This window comes from Capsella rubella, unplaced genomic scaffold (genome assembly GCF_000375325.1).
Source record: "Capsella rubella cultivar Monte Gargano unplaced genomic scaffold, Caprub1_0 scaffold_3, whole genome shotgun sequence".
Classification (NCBI taxonomy): Eukaryota; Viridiplantae; Streptophyta; class Magnoliopsida; order Brassicales; family Brassicaceae; genus Capsella; species Capsella rubella.
Window position 1 is genome coordinate 1,890,042 of NW_006238921.1, and position 12,857 is coordinate 1,902,898.

At 37.4% G+C, this 12,857-nt stretch overlaps 2 protein-coding genes and 1 pseudogene across 2 annotated transcripts; 1 reads left to right on the forward strand and 2 right to left on the reverse strand.

Annotated features, from left to right (window-relative positions):
* Nucleotides 1–2,253: 2,253 nt before the first annotated feature.
* On the reverse strand, nucleotides 2,254–6,127 carry LOC17892086 (probable E3 ubiquitin-protein ligase LUL4). The gene is made up of 4 exons (XM_006297836.2): nucleotides 5,581–6,127; nucleotides 3,799–4,338; nucleotides 2,878–3,367; nucleotides 2,254–2,574 (listed from the first exon to the last, which is right to left on the reverse strand). The coding sequence occupies exons 1-4, from the start codon at nucleotides 6,078–6,080 to the stop codon at nucleotides 2,455–2,457; spliced, it is 1,650 nt and encodes a 549-aa protein (XP_006297898.2). The 5' UTR covers nucleotides 6,081–6,127; the 3' UTR covers nucleotides 2,254–2,454.
* A 1,000-nt stretch (nucleotides 6,128–7,127) lies between these two features.
* On the reverse strand, nucleotides 7,128–10,065 carry LOC17891845. Its single transcript, XM_006297194.2, has 2 exons — nucleotides 9,405–10,065; nucleotides 7,128–9,177 (listed from the first exon to the last, which is right to left on the reverse strand). Exon 2 carries the CDS (start codon nucleotides 9,175–9,177, stop codon nucleotides 7,360–7,362), a length of 1,818 nt encoding a protein of 605 aa, XP_006297256.1. The 5' UTR covers nucleotides 9,405–10,065; the 3' UTR covers nucleotides 7,128–7,359.
* A 1,487-nt stretch (nucleotides 10,066–11,552) lies between these two features.
* On the forward strand, nucleotides 11,553–12,792 carry LOC111831690 (annotated as a pseudogene).
* Nucleotides 12,793–12,857: the final 65 nt, after the last annotated feature.

A 12,857-nucleotide genomic window follows, 5' to 3' on the forward strand; every position in this document is an offset into this window, starting at 1 on the left:
TTTAATTTCCACTTTCCTATTTATTTCAAATATTTAGACATGAAATGACAGGTACAAGAAGATAACGTATACTTTGGATAACAAAACTACGATAAATCCATGTTTAAAAAAAATAGAAATACCTAAATCTTTAGAAAACAAAAAGGCTAAAATATGAATTTTTGAATTGAAGAAAGTAATGAGAAATAAATATGAAACTGAAAGATCAATAAAATTAAAAGTCGAACAATGATTGTGTATGCTAGGATTACAGACAATGCCTTGTGAATGAAAATGGTGGGAGCATGTGACTTAAATTGATAATTAGATTTTTATTAGTTTGATAAAAATAAATATTTAAACGAGGAATACGGGTATCCCGTCTAAATGTTTTACCAAGTTTCTTATAATACACATTGGCAAATGATTATGTTTTAAAAAGAAACGATTATGGGACAGAAATTTTATGACAGATAGAAGACGGGACGGGACGGGGCGGGGTGGGACGGGATGGGTCAGGACGAGACGGAAAGGGAAATGACGGGTTTTCCATTCTAAACTACACATAAAACAATTAAAACTAAAGTCAAACCCAAATCTGATTTAACATCTCTAAGCAAACTGTTAGAAATGTTTTGATTAGTTTAAAAAATAAACACGTAATATCACTTACCATTTTCATTTAAATATTTTTAAAATTGTAATTTGAAAATTTTATTATGTAATACAATATCTATATTTTACAACTGTATGTCTATATATAGTTTATCAAATAAACTCATATAACAAAATTTTACCAAAATAGCATCTACTTAAAAATCGTAATTTTGTAAAAATAACTCCGCACGTACGTGCGGGTCCATCACTAGTAAGCATATAAAGTATTTACATATAAACAAATTCAACAGCCATTGTTTTCTCTCCTTTTCGCTTATAACAAGAAGAAACTCACTTCTATATATATGGATGAGCGCATATACTAAGTGGGCTATTTATTATGGTTTTGTTGGTGAAGGTCGGACACTTTCATTTGTTTATTGAAATCATGCCTGCTTAACTATATAATTATCGCATTTTTTTTAACTAAATCTGACAATAAAGAAATCATTGAAAATTCAAGACTTAAATCTCAAACATATGACGCTTGTCCAATTATTAATGGAATCTCCAGAAGCATAATTTACACATTTGGAAAGTTCCAAATATAATTGAAAAAAAAAGCATGTAGAGATGAATAATAGAGGTTTTTGGCGTAGAGGTGTTGTTGCCTAACTCGATAGCTAGCAGCTAGCTGTTGGTCACATGAGTGTCTCTGCACATGTGATGTCGTGCTTCTTCTTCTTCTTCTTCCTCTTCACAAATTAGATGACATTAATTTCCCTAAGCTTTTTGTCGTGGTACCCATATTTTCCCGTTGGATTCGTTTTTTTTATTTTTATTTTCGGAAAGTGCATTATTGTACGTTTTGGCCTCTAAATGGTAATATTTCTCTTCGACGTCACCGTTGATATCATTTCATTTTACTCAATTTTTTTTTTTAAATGATCATTTAACCAAATTGATATTTCAGCTAACTACAGCTAAATAGACGGCTATCACCATTTTGTTACCATTTTATTATTTTTTTTTTCTGCATAATACACGTTTTGTCTAAACAAGTTATGATCATCAGTTCAATTGAAAAACACTTTGCTGTCGGTAATTATCTAGTTTAGTTTATAACAATAACAGATCAAATAAAGACTTTTCTTAGTTAAAAAAAGTTTGAGCATTTCTGTCAAAAGAATAACCAAAGACTATTTAAAAAAAGTTTTATTTTTCGTAAAAAGGGACCTTTTTGTTACTTTTAAAGCTAAACCTCAGTGGGAAACATTCTTTTTCTTCTTGCAGCTTTTTCTTCAGTTGATGTTTTTAAAAACTTTTATAGCCTAATAGGCCAAAAAAGCAGAAAAATGATTCTTCTTCTTCTTCTTCAACCTTTCTCTTTTGTTTCTTTTGCATCTGTGCAAATACCAAAACTCACCATGGAGAAAAAGGGAATGATCCATAGTAAAGAATGTTGCTATCTGCGAATCTCTAAATTTCTATAGACCTTGTGAAGAAAATTAATTACCGAGGGTACTATGAAATTTGGACCACAACATTGGATCCGTGTGCCTAAACTAACCAACAAAAGCATTCAATTACACAAATTTAAGTAGATTGGTTGAGAGTGTCATCAAGTTCTCAAAGAAGGTAAAGAGAAAATGAAAGCTCTTCTTTTAGTTCATTAGCTCTACCTATACGGATAGCTGATATTTCCCAACTAACAAACAAACCTTTGTACCAAACAAAAGCTATATGCAGTATGAAGTCACACAATAATGATTTAAAATACAGATTCAGAATATGGAGGATTTATGAAAAAGAAGAAGAAAGAATCAACTAAGAAATGGTGTTTTAAGTAAAGGGAGAACCCCTTTTTTTTCTTTACAACTAGTGTTGTTCATCACTACTGTTCACGTTGATCTCTAAGAGTTCTTCGATGGGTTGTCGACAAATCGGACATTTGTTCGACTGAAGCCTCAACTCTTTGGCGCAGTCGCTACACATACACTGCAAAGATGGGACATACAAAACATTATAATACGATCGAATAAAAATGCTTTTTTCTTGAAATTGACTGTACAGTAAATCTAGAGATATTGTAGCTTGAATTTGATCGGAAAACACCAAAGAAAATATGAAAATTTGGAAGTTTATATAACAGAATTTTACTTTTACCGTTTGAATTATTTCCGATGCTTTCATCGAATTTAATGCATTAATGTTGGTAATATCAAGCAGAGATATCAGTGGGGTTTGAGAAATCAAATGCCAACTTTAGAAACCAAAAGCAAAAGATTGAGAAAGTCTTACCAAATGTCTGCAAGGCAGCACGGCTGTGTCCTTAGCCTCAGTCATACAGATCACACATTCTTTACCCGAACCACTGTCCTCTAATCCCGAGGCTGCACCTTGAGTAGTCGAGCCATACAACTCGCGGAGTTCATATCGAACTCCCTCAATCCAAAGAATCTGCTTCACAACTTTCACTTTGAAAGATCCATTACTATCCTTCTCGAGAACCGCTTGTGTGACTTGCTTATGAACTGATGATTGCTCTGAGATGGGATTTGGCTCTATTACCGTCTCAGCTGAAATAACAAGCGGATACACATCTTCTTCTAAAGGTTGTGACAGATCATCAAGAGCAAAGAAGCTCAAGTCGGTTCCTGTCCCTGAAGGCTGCAGAAACTTCTGTCCAGGACCTTTCTGAAAATGGAATCTAGTTGGTGAATAGACCTCGGGAAACTGCGGGACAAACGTGCAGTTTGGTTCCTCTTTAGCAAAGAAAGTGATAGTGAAACTGAAAATGAAATGAGAACACAATGAGAATAATAATCTTAACATTGGTCAATACAAATCATACAAGTAAAGTTAATCCAATTGTGAAGAGAGATGGGATTGGTACAAGGATCTCTCTGAACGTTTCTGATCTAAATTTGAGTTGAAGACACATACACACAACACATTCTAGATTAAGCCATGGGATCAGTATACACATACCCATCACACAAATCATGTAAAGCTTGAACCTTTTCTAATTCCATTTGGTTCCAACGGGTAAAGATCTTTCCTTTCATCACTCCCTAGACCTTAATTTGCCAATTCCGTTGAGGTTATGGTTCTAAGCATCAGGAAAATTAAGACCCTTTCTTTACTCTGAACCATAGAAATCCAATCACATTACACGCAATCTTGACAGATCAAAGCCGTAATCAGATAGGTGAATATTACCTGCCGTCAAAAAGGGCATCGAAGACGAAGGAAACTAGAAGGTGGCCAGGGACGAGATCGTCCACTTCGAGCCTCACTGTACCTCTATGCACATTGACGTTGTTCCTCACCTTCTTCGCGTTCTGCTGCTCCACGTACGGCGGTGGGAGCGGTTGCGGTTGCGGCTGAGGCGGACCGTAATGGGCGGGCCTCATCGCCGGACCCCACCAATTGGGCTGAGCGGTGGTGAAATAGTGAGGAGGCTGAGGGTAGTAATGGTAACAAGGGTTGATCTGAGGCTGTGGGGGTAGAGGCTGAGAGAGATGGTAACTGGAGTAGTTGTAGTCATAATGCGGTGGGAATGGCGATGGAGGAGGAGGAGGATCGATGTAATAGAAAGGTGGCGGAGGATGGTGGTGGTGGAGGAGACGACGATTGTTGTCTCGTCTTCTGTTGTTGTTGTTGTTGCTAAAAGAGATTCCCATTGGTGAGAACGACAATGAGAATTGAAAGAGACAAGACAGAAAGCAGAACAGGAAGAAGCAGAGAGAGAGAGAGAGACTGAAGAAAAGAAGAAGATTTGGTACCAGAGACAGATGTCTTGTTCACGATTCCGGTACTTTCCTTTTTTGACTTTCTTTACTTCTTTTTCCCTTTTTTTTACTTTTTAAAAACCGACTGTCTTTTCCGGTTCGGTTTAGAGTTCGGTTTATTATTTTCAGTTAATTGAACAAAATAAAAAAGTTAGGTTTCAGTTTCTTCGTAACTTTGACTTTTTATATACGTTTACCACCTAATCTCACTTACCCTGCTACTCATAAGTCAACTCTAGGACTATTGAGAAACTATGTTTTATTCTGAGTCTATAAACTGTTAAATTCGATTCCTAAAACTTGATATCTGAAGCTACATTGATCACATCATCATCATTCATTAAGTTCCACTAAGTCATTGTTGGGTTATAACCAGAAGTCTATTATTGCATCATACATGTTGAATATTGGATACTAGCTATATGACACAATTGAATGAATTTTGATTAATGGGTCTATCAGAGTGGAGAGGATCAGAGGAAAAAGCTCATTATTCTGCCTGCCATCAAAGCACTTCACTCGGTTTTGTTGCCTTTCTCCAACCGAAAAATAAAACGAAAACACAAACGCACTATTGAACATCGAGAAACGTGTAAAGATAAGATAGATCTCTCCACCAAATGAGAGGAAAAAATTACTCCAGGAAAGGAATAGTCTTCGTAATATCATTAAGAAACTTTGTTTAGTTTCATCACTATTTTGGGAAACTATATTATAAGAAGCCTCTAATTTTCCGATTATAAACCATTCCTGTAGCAAAGATCACTTACACTATAAGTAGCACTAGTAAGTATTAATCAAGTTGTGTTCACTTAAAAATGTCACCCAAACCATATTGGTTCTCAACTACTGTACCACAAAATTCAACCGACGACCATGATAAAGTTTTGTGATTAATTTGTAATTCGGAGTAGTAGAACTAGTTTACCCCTTTTGGTAAGAGATCAACTAGTGATGACATGACATTGTTTAATCCCAATACATCCAAATTCAAAGAAGAGTCAATAATCAATATTGCCATATTGGAGATGGAATTACAAATAGATTATTAGATACATGCATGATGCATCATGTATCACATAAAAATACATATTTATCTATATAGAACGTAAAAATAATATAGATTAACTAACCAATAACGATAAATTTGATCACAAGGGGAAAATTTAAAAGATTAATTAGAAGCATGAGAAAGAAATAGAATCAACACAAAGCAGAAGCTCTGTCTCTTTTCTCAACTGAGACACAACCTCTATGTAAATCCTTAAAAACCTTAATCTCCGAGTAATCCCTCAGATCCTCGAGACTCACGTACTGTTGCTTGACCATCTTCGACAAGTCCGTACCGGTCTCGTGCACCCATACGTACGGTAGACACGTTTCGTCGTAGTACAACCACCTACGTCCTTCCTGGTCATCCACGTAAGCTCTGTGTATGTTGCTGTGTCTTAGCCTCTTGGAACGCCCGGGTTTGAGAGTGTGGACCCGTTTTAGGACTGAACCGACCCGAATCTGGAGCTCCACGGGACGGTCAGAGAGGTTCCAAAAGCGGGTTGAAGTGGTGGCGATGGAGCAAGGGAGTAAATGGGTTCGGTCCCCGCAACCACCGTAGCATTGACGAAGGAAGAGTAGGAGAAAGCTGAGTCTTGGGAGCTTGTCTTTGATAGACTCCATCATCTCTTTTGTGAACTTCATTTTTGATGTTTTCATATCCCTTTTTTTTTCTTCCCTCTCTCTCTCTCTTTTTTTTTTTGATGGCTCAGGAGAGTGAGATATTGGAGTTTAGATTGTGAATATTCATATATATATATATATGTGTGTGTGTGCCAAATGCCAACTAGTGATTAGTGAATGCAAGATGAATACACACCATATTGTGAAAAGAAAAGAGTCAAAAATCTATTAACCAGAGTTAGTGAAACGAATAGTGCAATGTCCATCCTTGTTTGTTTTAGTGATTTATCATATTTAATTAAGCTAGACCAAAGCTAATTCTCACATATATAGATGTGTCTCAAAAGTAAAAATTAGTCTAGTTTTCAACTCATAAATGATAAAATTACTTTTTAAGTCTCAATTGATATTTGGTCAGTTTTATCAAAAAAATATGTGAACAAAAAAATATGATTCACATATTAAGCCAGCAAATATAAGAAGCACTTATCTAAAATAGTTGGGGATAGATTATATTCATGTGGTGAAGGAAAATTTGGTGTTTGGGTCGTCGACAAATACTTCGTTATTTCTCTTTTATCAAGTTGTGATGATAATACCTTACTTAATAAACTAACACACACAAACACTATGCTCGAACTTTGACCCATTATGAATTATGGAAACTTTAATCTCCCTTTTGGTTTCCAATTATTTCGTTTTTCCTCTTCATTTTAGGCTTTACAATGAAGGAGATTATTCATCTGACCCCAATTGAAATGATTAATTATTCTTGGTCTATTTCTTTTTTCCCTTTCTTCTATAGAATATTGTATTTTATTACAAACCTCGAAGATATATGTAACAAATATTAGCCCACTTGGTTTTTGTATTTTATTACAAAGCAATAAACCGAACACTTTTGCAAATTACAGTATACTTTACATATATGCAATGAAGTTAACTTGTCGATGACACTATTGTTTTCTAGATGAAGATGATTATTAGGACTTTTGGGAAGACCATCTCTTCAAGAGAGCAATAAATGTCTAAAACAAGTTACTTCCTAGTTCCAACCTCAGAAGTCAGTTTATAGTTGAGCAAAATTATAAACTTGTTCCTATTTTAGTATCATTATTATCAGAAAATGTCAACCAGATATGTATAGTACACATACACTTGTTGCTCAAATCTCTCACTATTATACAATCAAACTCAAGCTTGAGTTGAGTTTTCCCAAATAATAATAATCTATACTCCAAAAGGAAGAAAAAAGAAAAAAGTCTACACATAAATAAAGAATCCCTGAGTCTCCCTAAACCAAACTTGACCATCTCTATCTCACACACAATACATTCAGCAATACGTGAACGAGCATCAAATCGACAAAGTACTGATGTCCTATCTCACCGTCCCTCCACTTCATTTTCGCTGGAGCTCTTCCGTAGTGTACTCCGTCGTTGCACCGGTTATCGTAATGCCACGGATACGTCATATCGAAGTTATCCACCACGCTTGTGACCAATCCTAAGTCTCTCATTTTCTCGAGGAACACTCCGTTAAACGCCTCCATTTTGCTTGGGTTAAACGCTAACGTTCTCGCGTAGCCTCCTGTGGCGATTGTGTTCCTGAAAATCACCTCAGGCGGTTGCAATCCCCTGCTTTTGACCTTGTCAAAAACTTCTCTCCAAAATGTAGCTGCGGTTTCAGCTCCTTTTGCAAAGGCTCTAAGACTCTTCCAATGAATCCCATCGTGTAGGCCCGAGTTCACGATCATCACGTCGGGAACACGGTCTTCCGTGAAGTACTTCTTGAGCAATTCTCTAAAGTCCCAGTCTATAAGGGAATCAAGGCCCTGGTAGTTCTTTGTCTCATTCCAATGACCGTTGAAGATACTCGTGATCCTAACCGTCTGCGACGAGTTCTTCGGATTCGAGAACTTCAAATCGAATCTCCTCGGGACAGCGGGGATCTCCGGGTGACCCAATACAAAATTCAGCAAGTTTCTGATCGAATCGACGTGATTGGAATCCCCCCAGAAGAAGATCCACTTGTTTTGCAAGCAATCCCAAGCCTTATCACCAGAGAATAGCTCAAAAGAGCAATGGCTAGAGTAAACCCAACCATTGCTCTCTATTGCTCCAACCGCTCCGTCGCACCACGGTTTCCGGCAAGGGAAATCTGCGGCGAGGCAGCGGTAACGCCCGTCATTGCTGATCTGACACTCATCGTTCTTCCCTAGTCTAGTCCATCGTCCTGACCAAGCATCTCTGTTAAAATCAGATCTTTTACATGCCCTGAGCGCCGGCAGAGTAACGTCATGCTTCTTCACGAATCGTAACCGGACGTTACGAAGCTTCCGATCGAAGCCTAAACGTGAAGTGCTGAACTTAAGGCCTTGAAAGTGACGGAAGAGCAAAATGACGGTGAGATTGTATTCTCCGGCGAACTCAGGATGAACCTGTAACGAGAAAGAGTAAGTTCCATTGCCGAAATCTTTTACCGGAGGCCTCGATTTCCAACTCTCGCCGGATAAATCAGTCTCGAAATAGTCCCCACCGATGCAAACGTGTTTACCAGATTCATCCAAGGCTTGGAATTTGAATTCATGGATCTCACCGGCGGTTAACTCTAACGAATCAACCCCGTCGACGCCGGGAACTGATATCTCGACGGTTTTCGCTTCTCTGCACGGCGCTCCTCCCGGAGCCAACCAATTTCTCATCAACTTCGCCGTGAAATTATTTCCCAGTTCGGCGGCAATCCACCCGAATCGAACCAGGGTCGTGTTCGAAGTAAGATTCGTCTCCTTGGGATCCAGATTCCGTGGAACCACCTTCGTCGCGTGTATAGTGAGATTGTGGCGCTGAAGTTTCTCTGATTCTAGATTGGGTTTAGGTGACATAAAAGGCGACGGAGAAGTACTGATCCGAAGAGAGGGCGACGGAGAAGGACTAATACGAACAGAGTAAGCATTGAATCTCCATGGCTCAACGAAGCTTTGAATGGAACAACCATCAATGCTCCAAAACACTACCATGAGGAAGAAGACGAGTGCTGTTAGAGCACCAAGCCGCCATTGAAGCAAATGGCTCGGCCGTAGAAGCACCAACTGGCTCGGCACCGGAGGCAAAATCACTCCTTTCTCCGGCATCTGAAGATCCGACCAAAAACCAAAAAAAAAACCCAGAAAAATAGGATTCAAGTGAGAAAATATATTTCACAACAAAAGAAATCAACTTGACGACAAGACAATTACCAATATGAGTTTTTTTTCCTTGGTAAAGTAAAGAACAAGTTTTTAGATTATTCCACCGAGAAAACATTAAAAGTCAAAAAAATCCAAAACTTTATAAGTTAAAAATTAAACATAAAACTTACTCTAAATACTTCGATGATGGGTTATATCACTGAACTCGTCGAAGATGATGGCAATGAATGATTCACTTCCTTTGTTTGATTCTTGGATTTTTACAAGAGCTTTTAAAATCCTCCCAATTCTCGGAAGAGAGAAAAAGGAAACTAAAGGGAGGATTAAAAGCCCTTGAGAGATATTTTTTTTGTTTTTGGTGGTGACTAAACAAAACCAAACAACATATACTCTAGAGTCGACAAAAAAGAAATAAGGAAAAATTTTGACAGCTAAAAAATAAGATCTCCGAGAAAATTTAGGAATTGAGAGTGCAGCCAAATAAGCAATTCAGAGGAGGCGGACGGGGAGAGAGAGATAAAAAGACAATTTTGTTGTCGAGACGATTACAACCCTGTCGCTGTAATGGATTTACCATGACAAGAGGCCGAGGACCGCGCTAAATAATTGTGCAACGACATGTGGGCAACGAAGCGTTTTCACAAGGTCGCGTCGGTGTGCCGGTAAGGGTACTCTCGTCTTTTCGTTTAGACAATTGAATTTTCGTCTCTGTGTTGTATCTTACATGTATGGTGTTTGATTGGCGTCACATGCCTTTGTTTTATTCTTTTGTGTGTGTGTTATTGCCCTCTCCACCGCCGCTCCTATTTCTTCTCTGCAGAGGAGAGATATAAATTACTAAAACTATTATGTTATTGGAGGATACATGCAAAAATTGGCTCATAAATAAGAGGCGATGTGGGTGAAGGATAAACTCAAGGCTCAGATGTTATAATTATCACTAGACGAGATTTAGTATAAAAAAAAAAACTAACACTTTTAGATAAAGACAATATACGAACTTTCTTTTTTTCTTCTTCTTCTCAGATTAGTACTAGTCTATTTTTCAATACCATTTTAGCTTAAATATAAAAGTGTTAAATTTACATTATTCACAATAATAGTTCATCTATCTCTTTTAATTTATCTTATTATTTTGTTTCTAGATTTTTTTTTTTGTTTGCTCAAATATAGAATTTGAGTTTGAAAATAAACATGACACTTAAAAGACTGTTTTGTTAAACGTTGAGGCTTGAGCTAATAAGTCAATCAATCTCAAAAGGAAACAAAACCATTCATACCATTGCAGCAAAATTTGCAATAGCCTGGTTACCAAATTGAAAGACCACGAGGATATACATTTAACTAGAGTAAAAGATTGAATAAGTATGGGATTTGTACGTATATGGTTCTGATCGTGAATATGTTGTTGGCCGTTGCCCGTTGGGACTCTGTTTTAACATGTGACTTTAACTCCAAAGGGCTACACCAAATGTCTTTGTCCTAAGATATTAAAGTACACAGACAATCTGAAAACCACCTTTCATTTTAAAGCTGTCTAATTATGGCCTGTCTTAGCTCAGAGTAATATTGGGCCAAATTAGGCCTGTTCACTTTAGGGTAGTAGTGGGCCAAATTGGGCCTGTCTAAGCTAAGAACACTCCTACGCGGAGACTCTTCTCACGTACTGGTCTCGAGCTTCCTTACTATCATAATTCATAATATTGGTCCAAATTAGACCTGTTTTTAGATTCTTAATGGGCTTACTAATATTTTCAGAATCGACACCTTTTTAAGGATTTGTGTTTAGGTTTGGATCCGACACGCCACTTGGATCCTTAATTGTTTATTTCCACCCTGCGACATCGGAATTGAGTTTAATCTTGAACCGGTTTAATTTCCAACCTCTATCGGTTAATTCTGGTGTTCCTAGTTTCCTACTGCTTTTACAGACCAAATAACCCAATGTATTTTGTGACTTGTTATTTTCTATTTATATACTTGCCTTGTTTTATCCTCCAGTGTTTCTAATCATTTATAGGATAAACAGAGCTATCAATTTTAAAACCGGTAGTAAACCTCATGACTAGCCACAGTGTAAAACAATGGATGATTAGCTAACTAAGTTTATAGGATTCGTTTGATTTCAATCCGGGATTGAATCCCTTCTTGATCTGATGCAGATACTTTGGTCAGAGATAGAGATTTTTAAGAAAACAACATAAAAGAAAGTGGAAAAAGCAATACTGTACTAATATCTCATTGGTTGTAATGTTGTATGAAAAGAAATGACAGAGAAACACAGGTTTGTACATTAACTCTGTTCTGCTGTCATTGCTCTCTTTTATTATCTCTCTCATTTTCCTTTAGTTTGGACTTTGGAACACAAACTCTCCACTTTTTTCCTTGGTAAGAATCGATCTCTTCTCTTTTGTTCCCAAACTCTTTTAAATTTTGTAGCTTTCAACTCCCTAATTCATATGCTCTCTTTCTCTGTCTCACAGTTCATACGTTATCCATGGCTTCCGGTGATGTTCTTCCTCGTTTCTTCAGTGTCTATCTTTCCCAGTACAGCTCTGACTACTTGGTGAGATTTTCTGTCTGACTTAACTGGTTTCATAGGAAAATCTATTTTGTTTGGTTTTGTTTTTTGCTATGTTCGGTAGCGGTATGTGAGTGAGATCTGAACTAACATTGTAACTCTCTTTACAATAAACAAAGGTTTTTGAACTTTCTTCACTACTTAAGCTTAAGATTTTCTGTTTACATTCAAATATGGTGAATCAGTCAAAAGTATATTTGACGAAGAGGCTTCCTTGTTCTACCATTGTGGTTTTTGAACTGAGTTTGTAAGCATGCTTAGATTTAACCTTACTGATTATTAATCTTACAAATCCCTATTTTAAACTAACCCTCCTTACTGCTCTTTTGTTGCTCATCAGTCACTTTAAGAGTTTAGTTTGTGTTGAGCAGCTGATACCATGTTCGTACTACGAACACTTGCCGCGTCGGTTGCCCAAGACTGCGATTCTCATGGGATCTGGTGGGAAGATTTGGAAAGTAGCAATGAAGAGCAAGCAAGATCAAGTGTATTTCGAAAAAGGCTGGGCCAACTTTGTGGCGGATAATGACCTTAAAGACGGAGAGGTCTTGAGTTTTGTCTTTGATGGTTACCGACGTTATGAAGTGAGTATATTCGGCCACGGAGGTTGCAAGGAGATTCGTGCAGCCGTTGAAGTGGAAGAAATCTCTGATGGGACGGAGAGTGAAAAGAGTGACGATTCTCTTGATAGCGTGACGACACAAGTGGAAGAGATCAGTGATGATGAGACAAAGAGTGACACAGACTATTCTCCTGAGTCCTGACATTCTTCACACAACAGCGATCTCTGTCGAATCTGCTGCTGAGGTGTTCAATTCGTCCGCCACCACAAAATCGAAGAAAGGTTATAATAATAAGCATTATCCTTGAAACCACTTGCTTGATGCTTATAACGAAGTTAGTATCAAGTATGTCTAGTTTCAAACTTAATCTCTGTTGGTTGGTCTTGTGAATTTGAATTCTGTATTACCAGAGCCCTTAACTAGGATTTAAACTCTATGTAATGATCATCTTAAGCTTACTCGTTAATCTCACTCTCTCT

Excerpts from the sequence above, each read along its gene's own strand:
- LOC17892086 (XM_006297836.2), bottom strand. The coding sequence starts at position 6,080 with ATGAAAACATCAAAAATGAAGTTCACAAAAGAGATGATGGAGTCTATC. Across the intron at positions 4,339-5,580 it reads AGAGACAGAGCTTCTGCTTT|TCTCTCTCTCTCTCTCTGCT; the intron begins GTGTTGATTCTA and ends TCTTTTCTTCAG. Across the intron at positions 2,575-2,877 it reads TGCTGCCTTGCAGACATTTG|TGTATGTGTAGCGACTGCGC; the intron begins GTAAGACTTTCT and ends CCATCTTTGCAG.
- LOC17891845 (XM_006297194.2), bottom strand. The coding sequence starts at position 9,177 with ATGCCGGAGAAAGGAGTGATTTTGCCTCCGGTGCCGAGCCAGTTGGTG.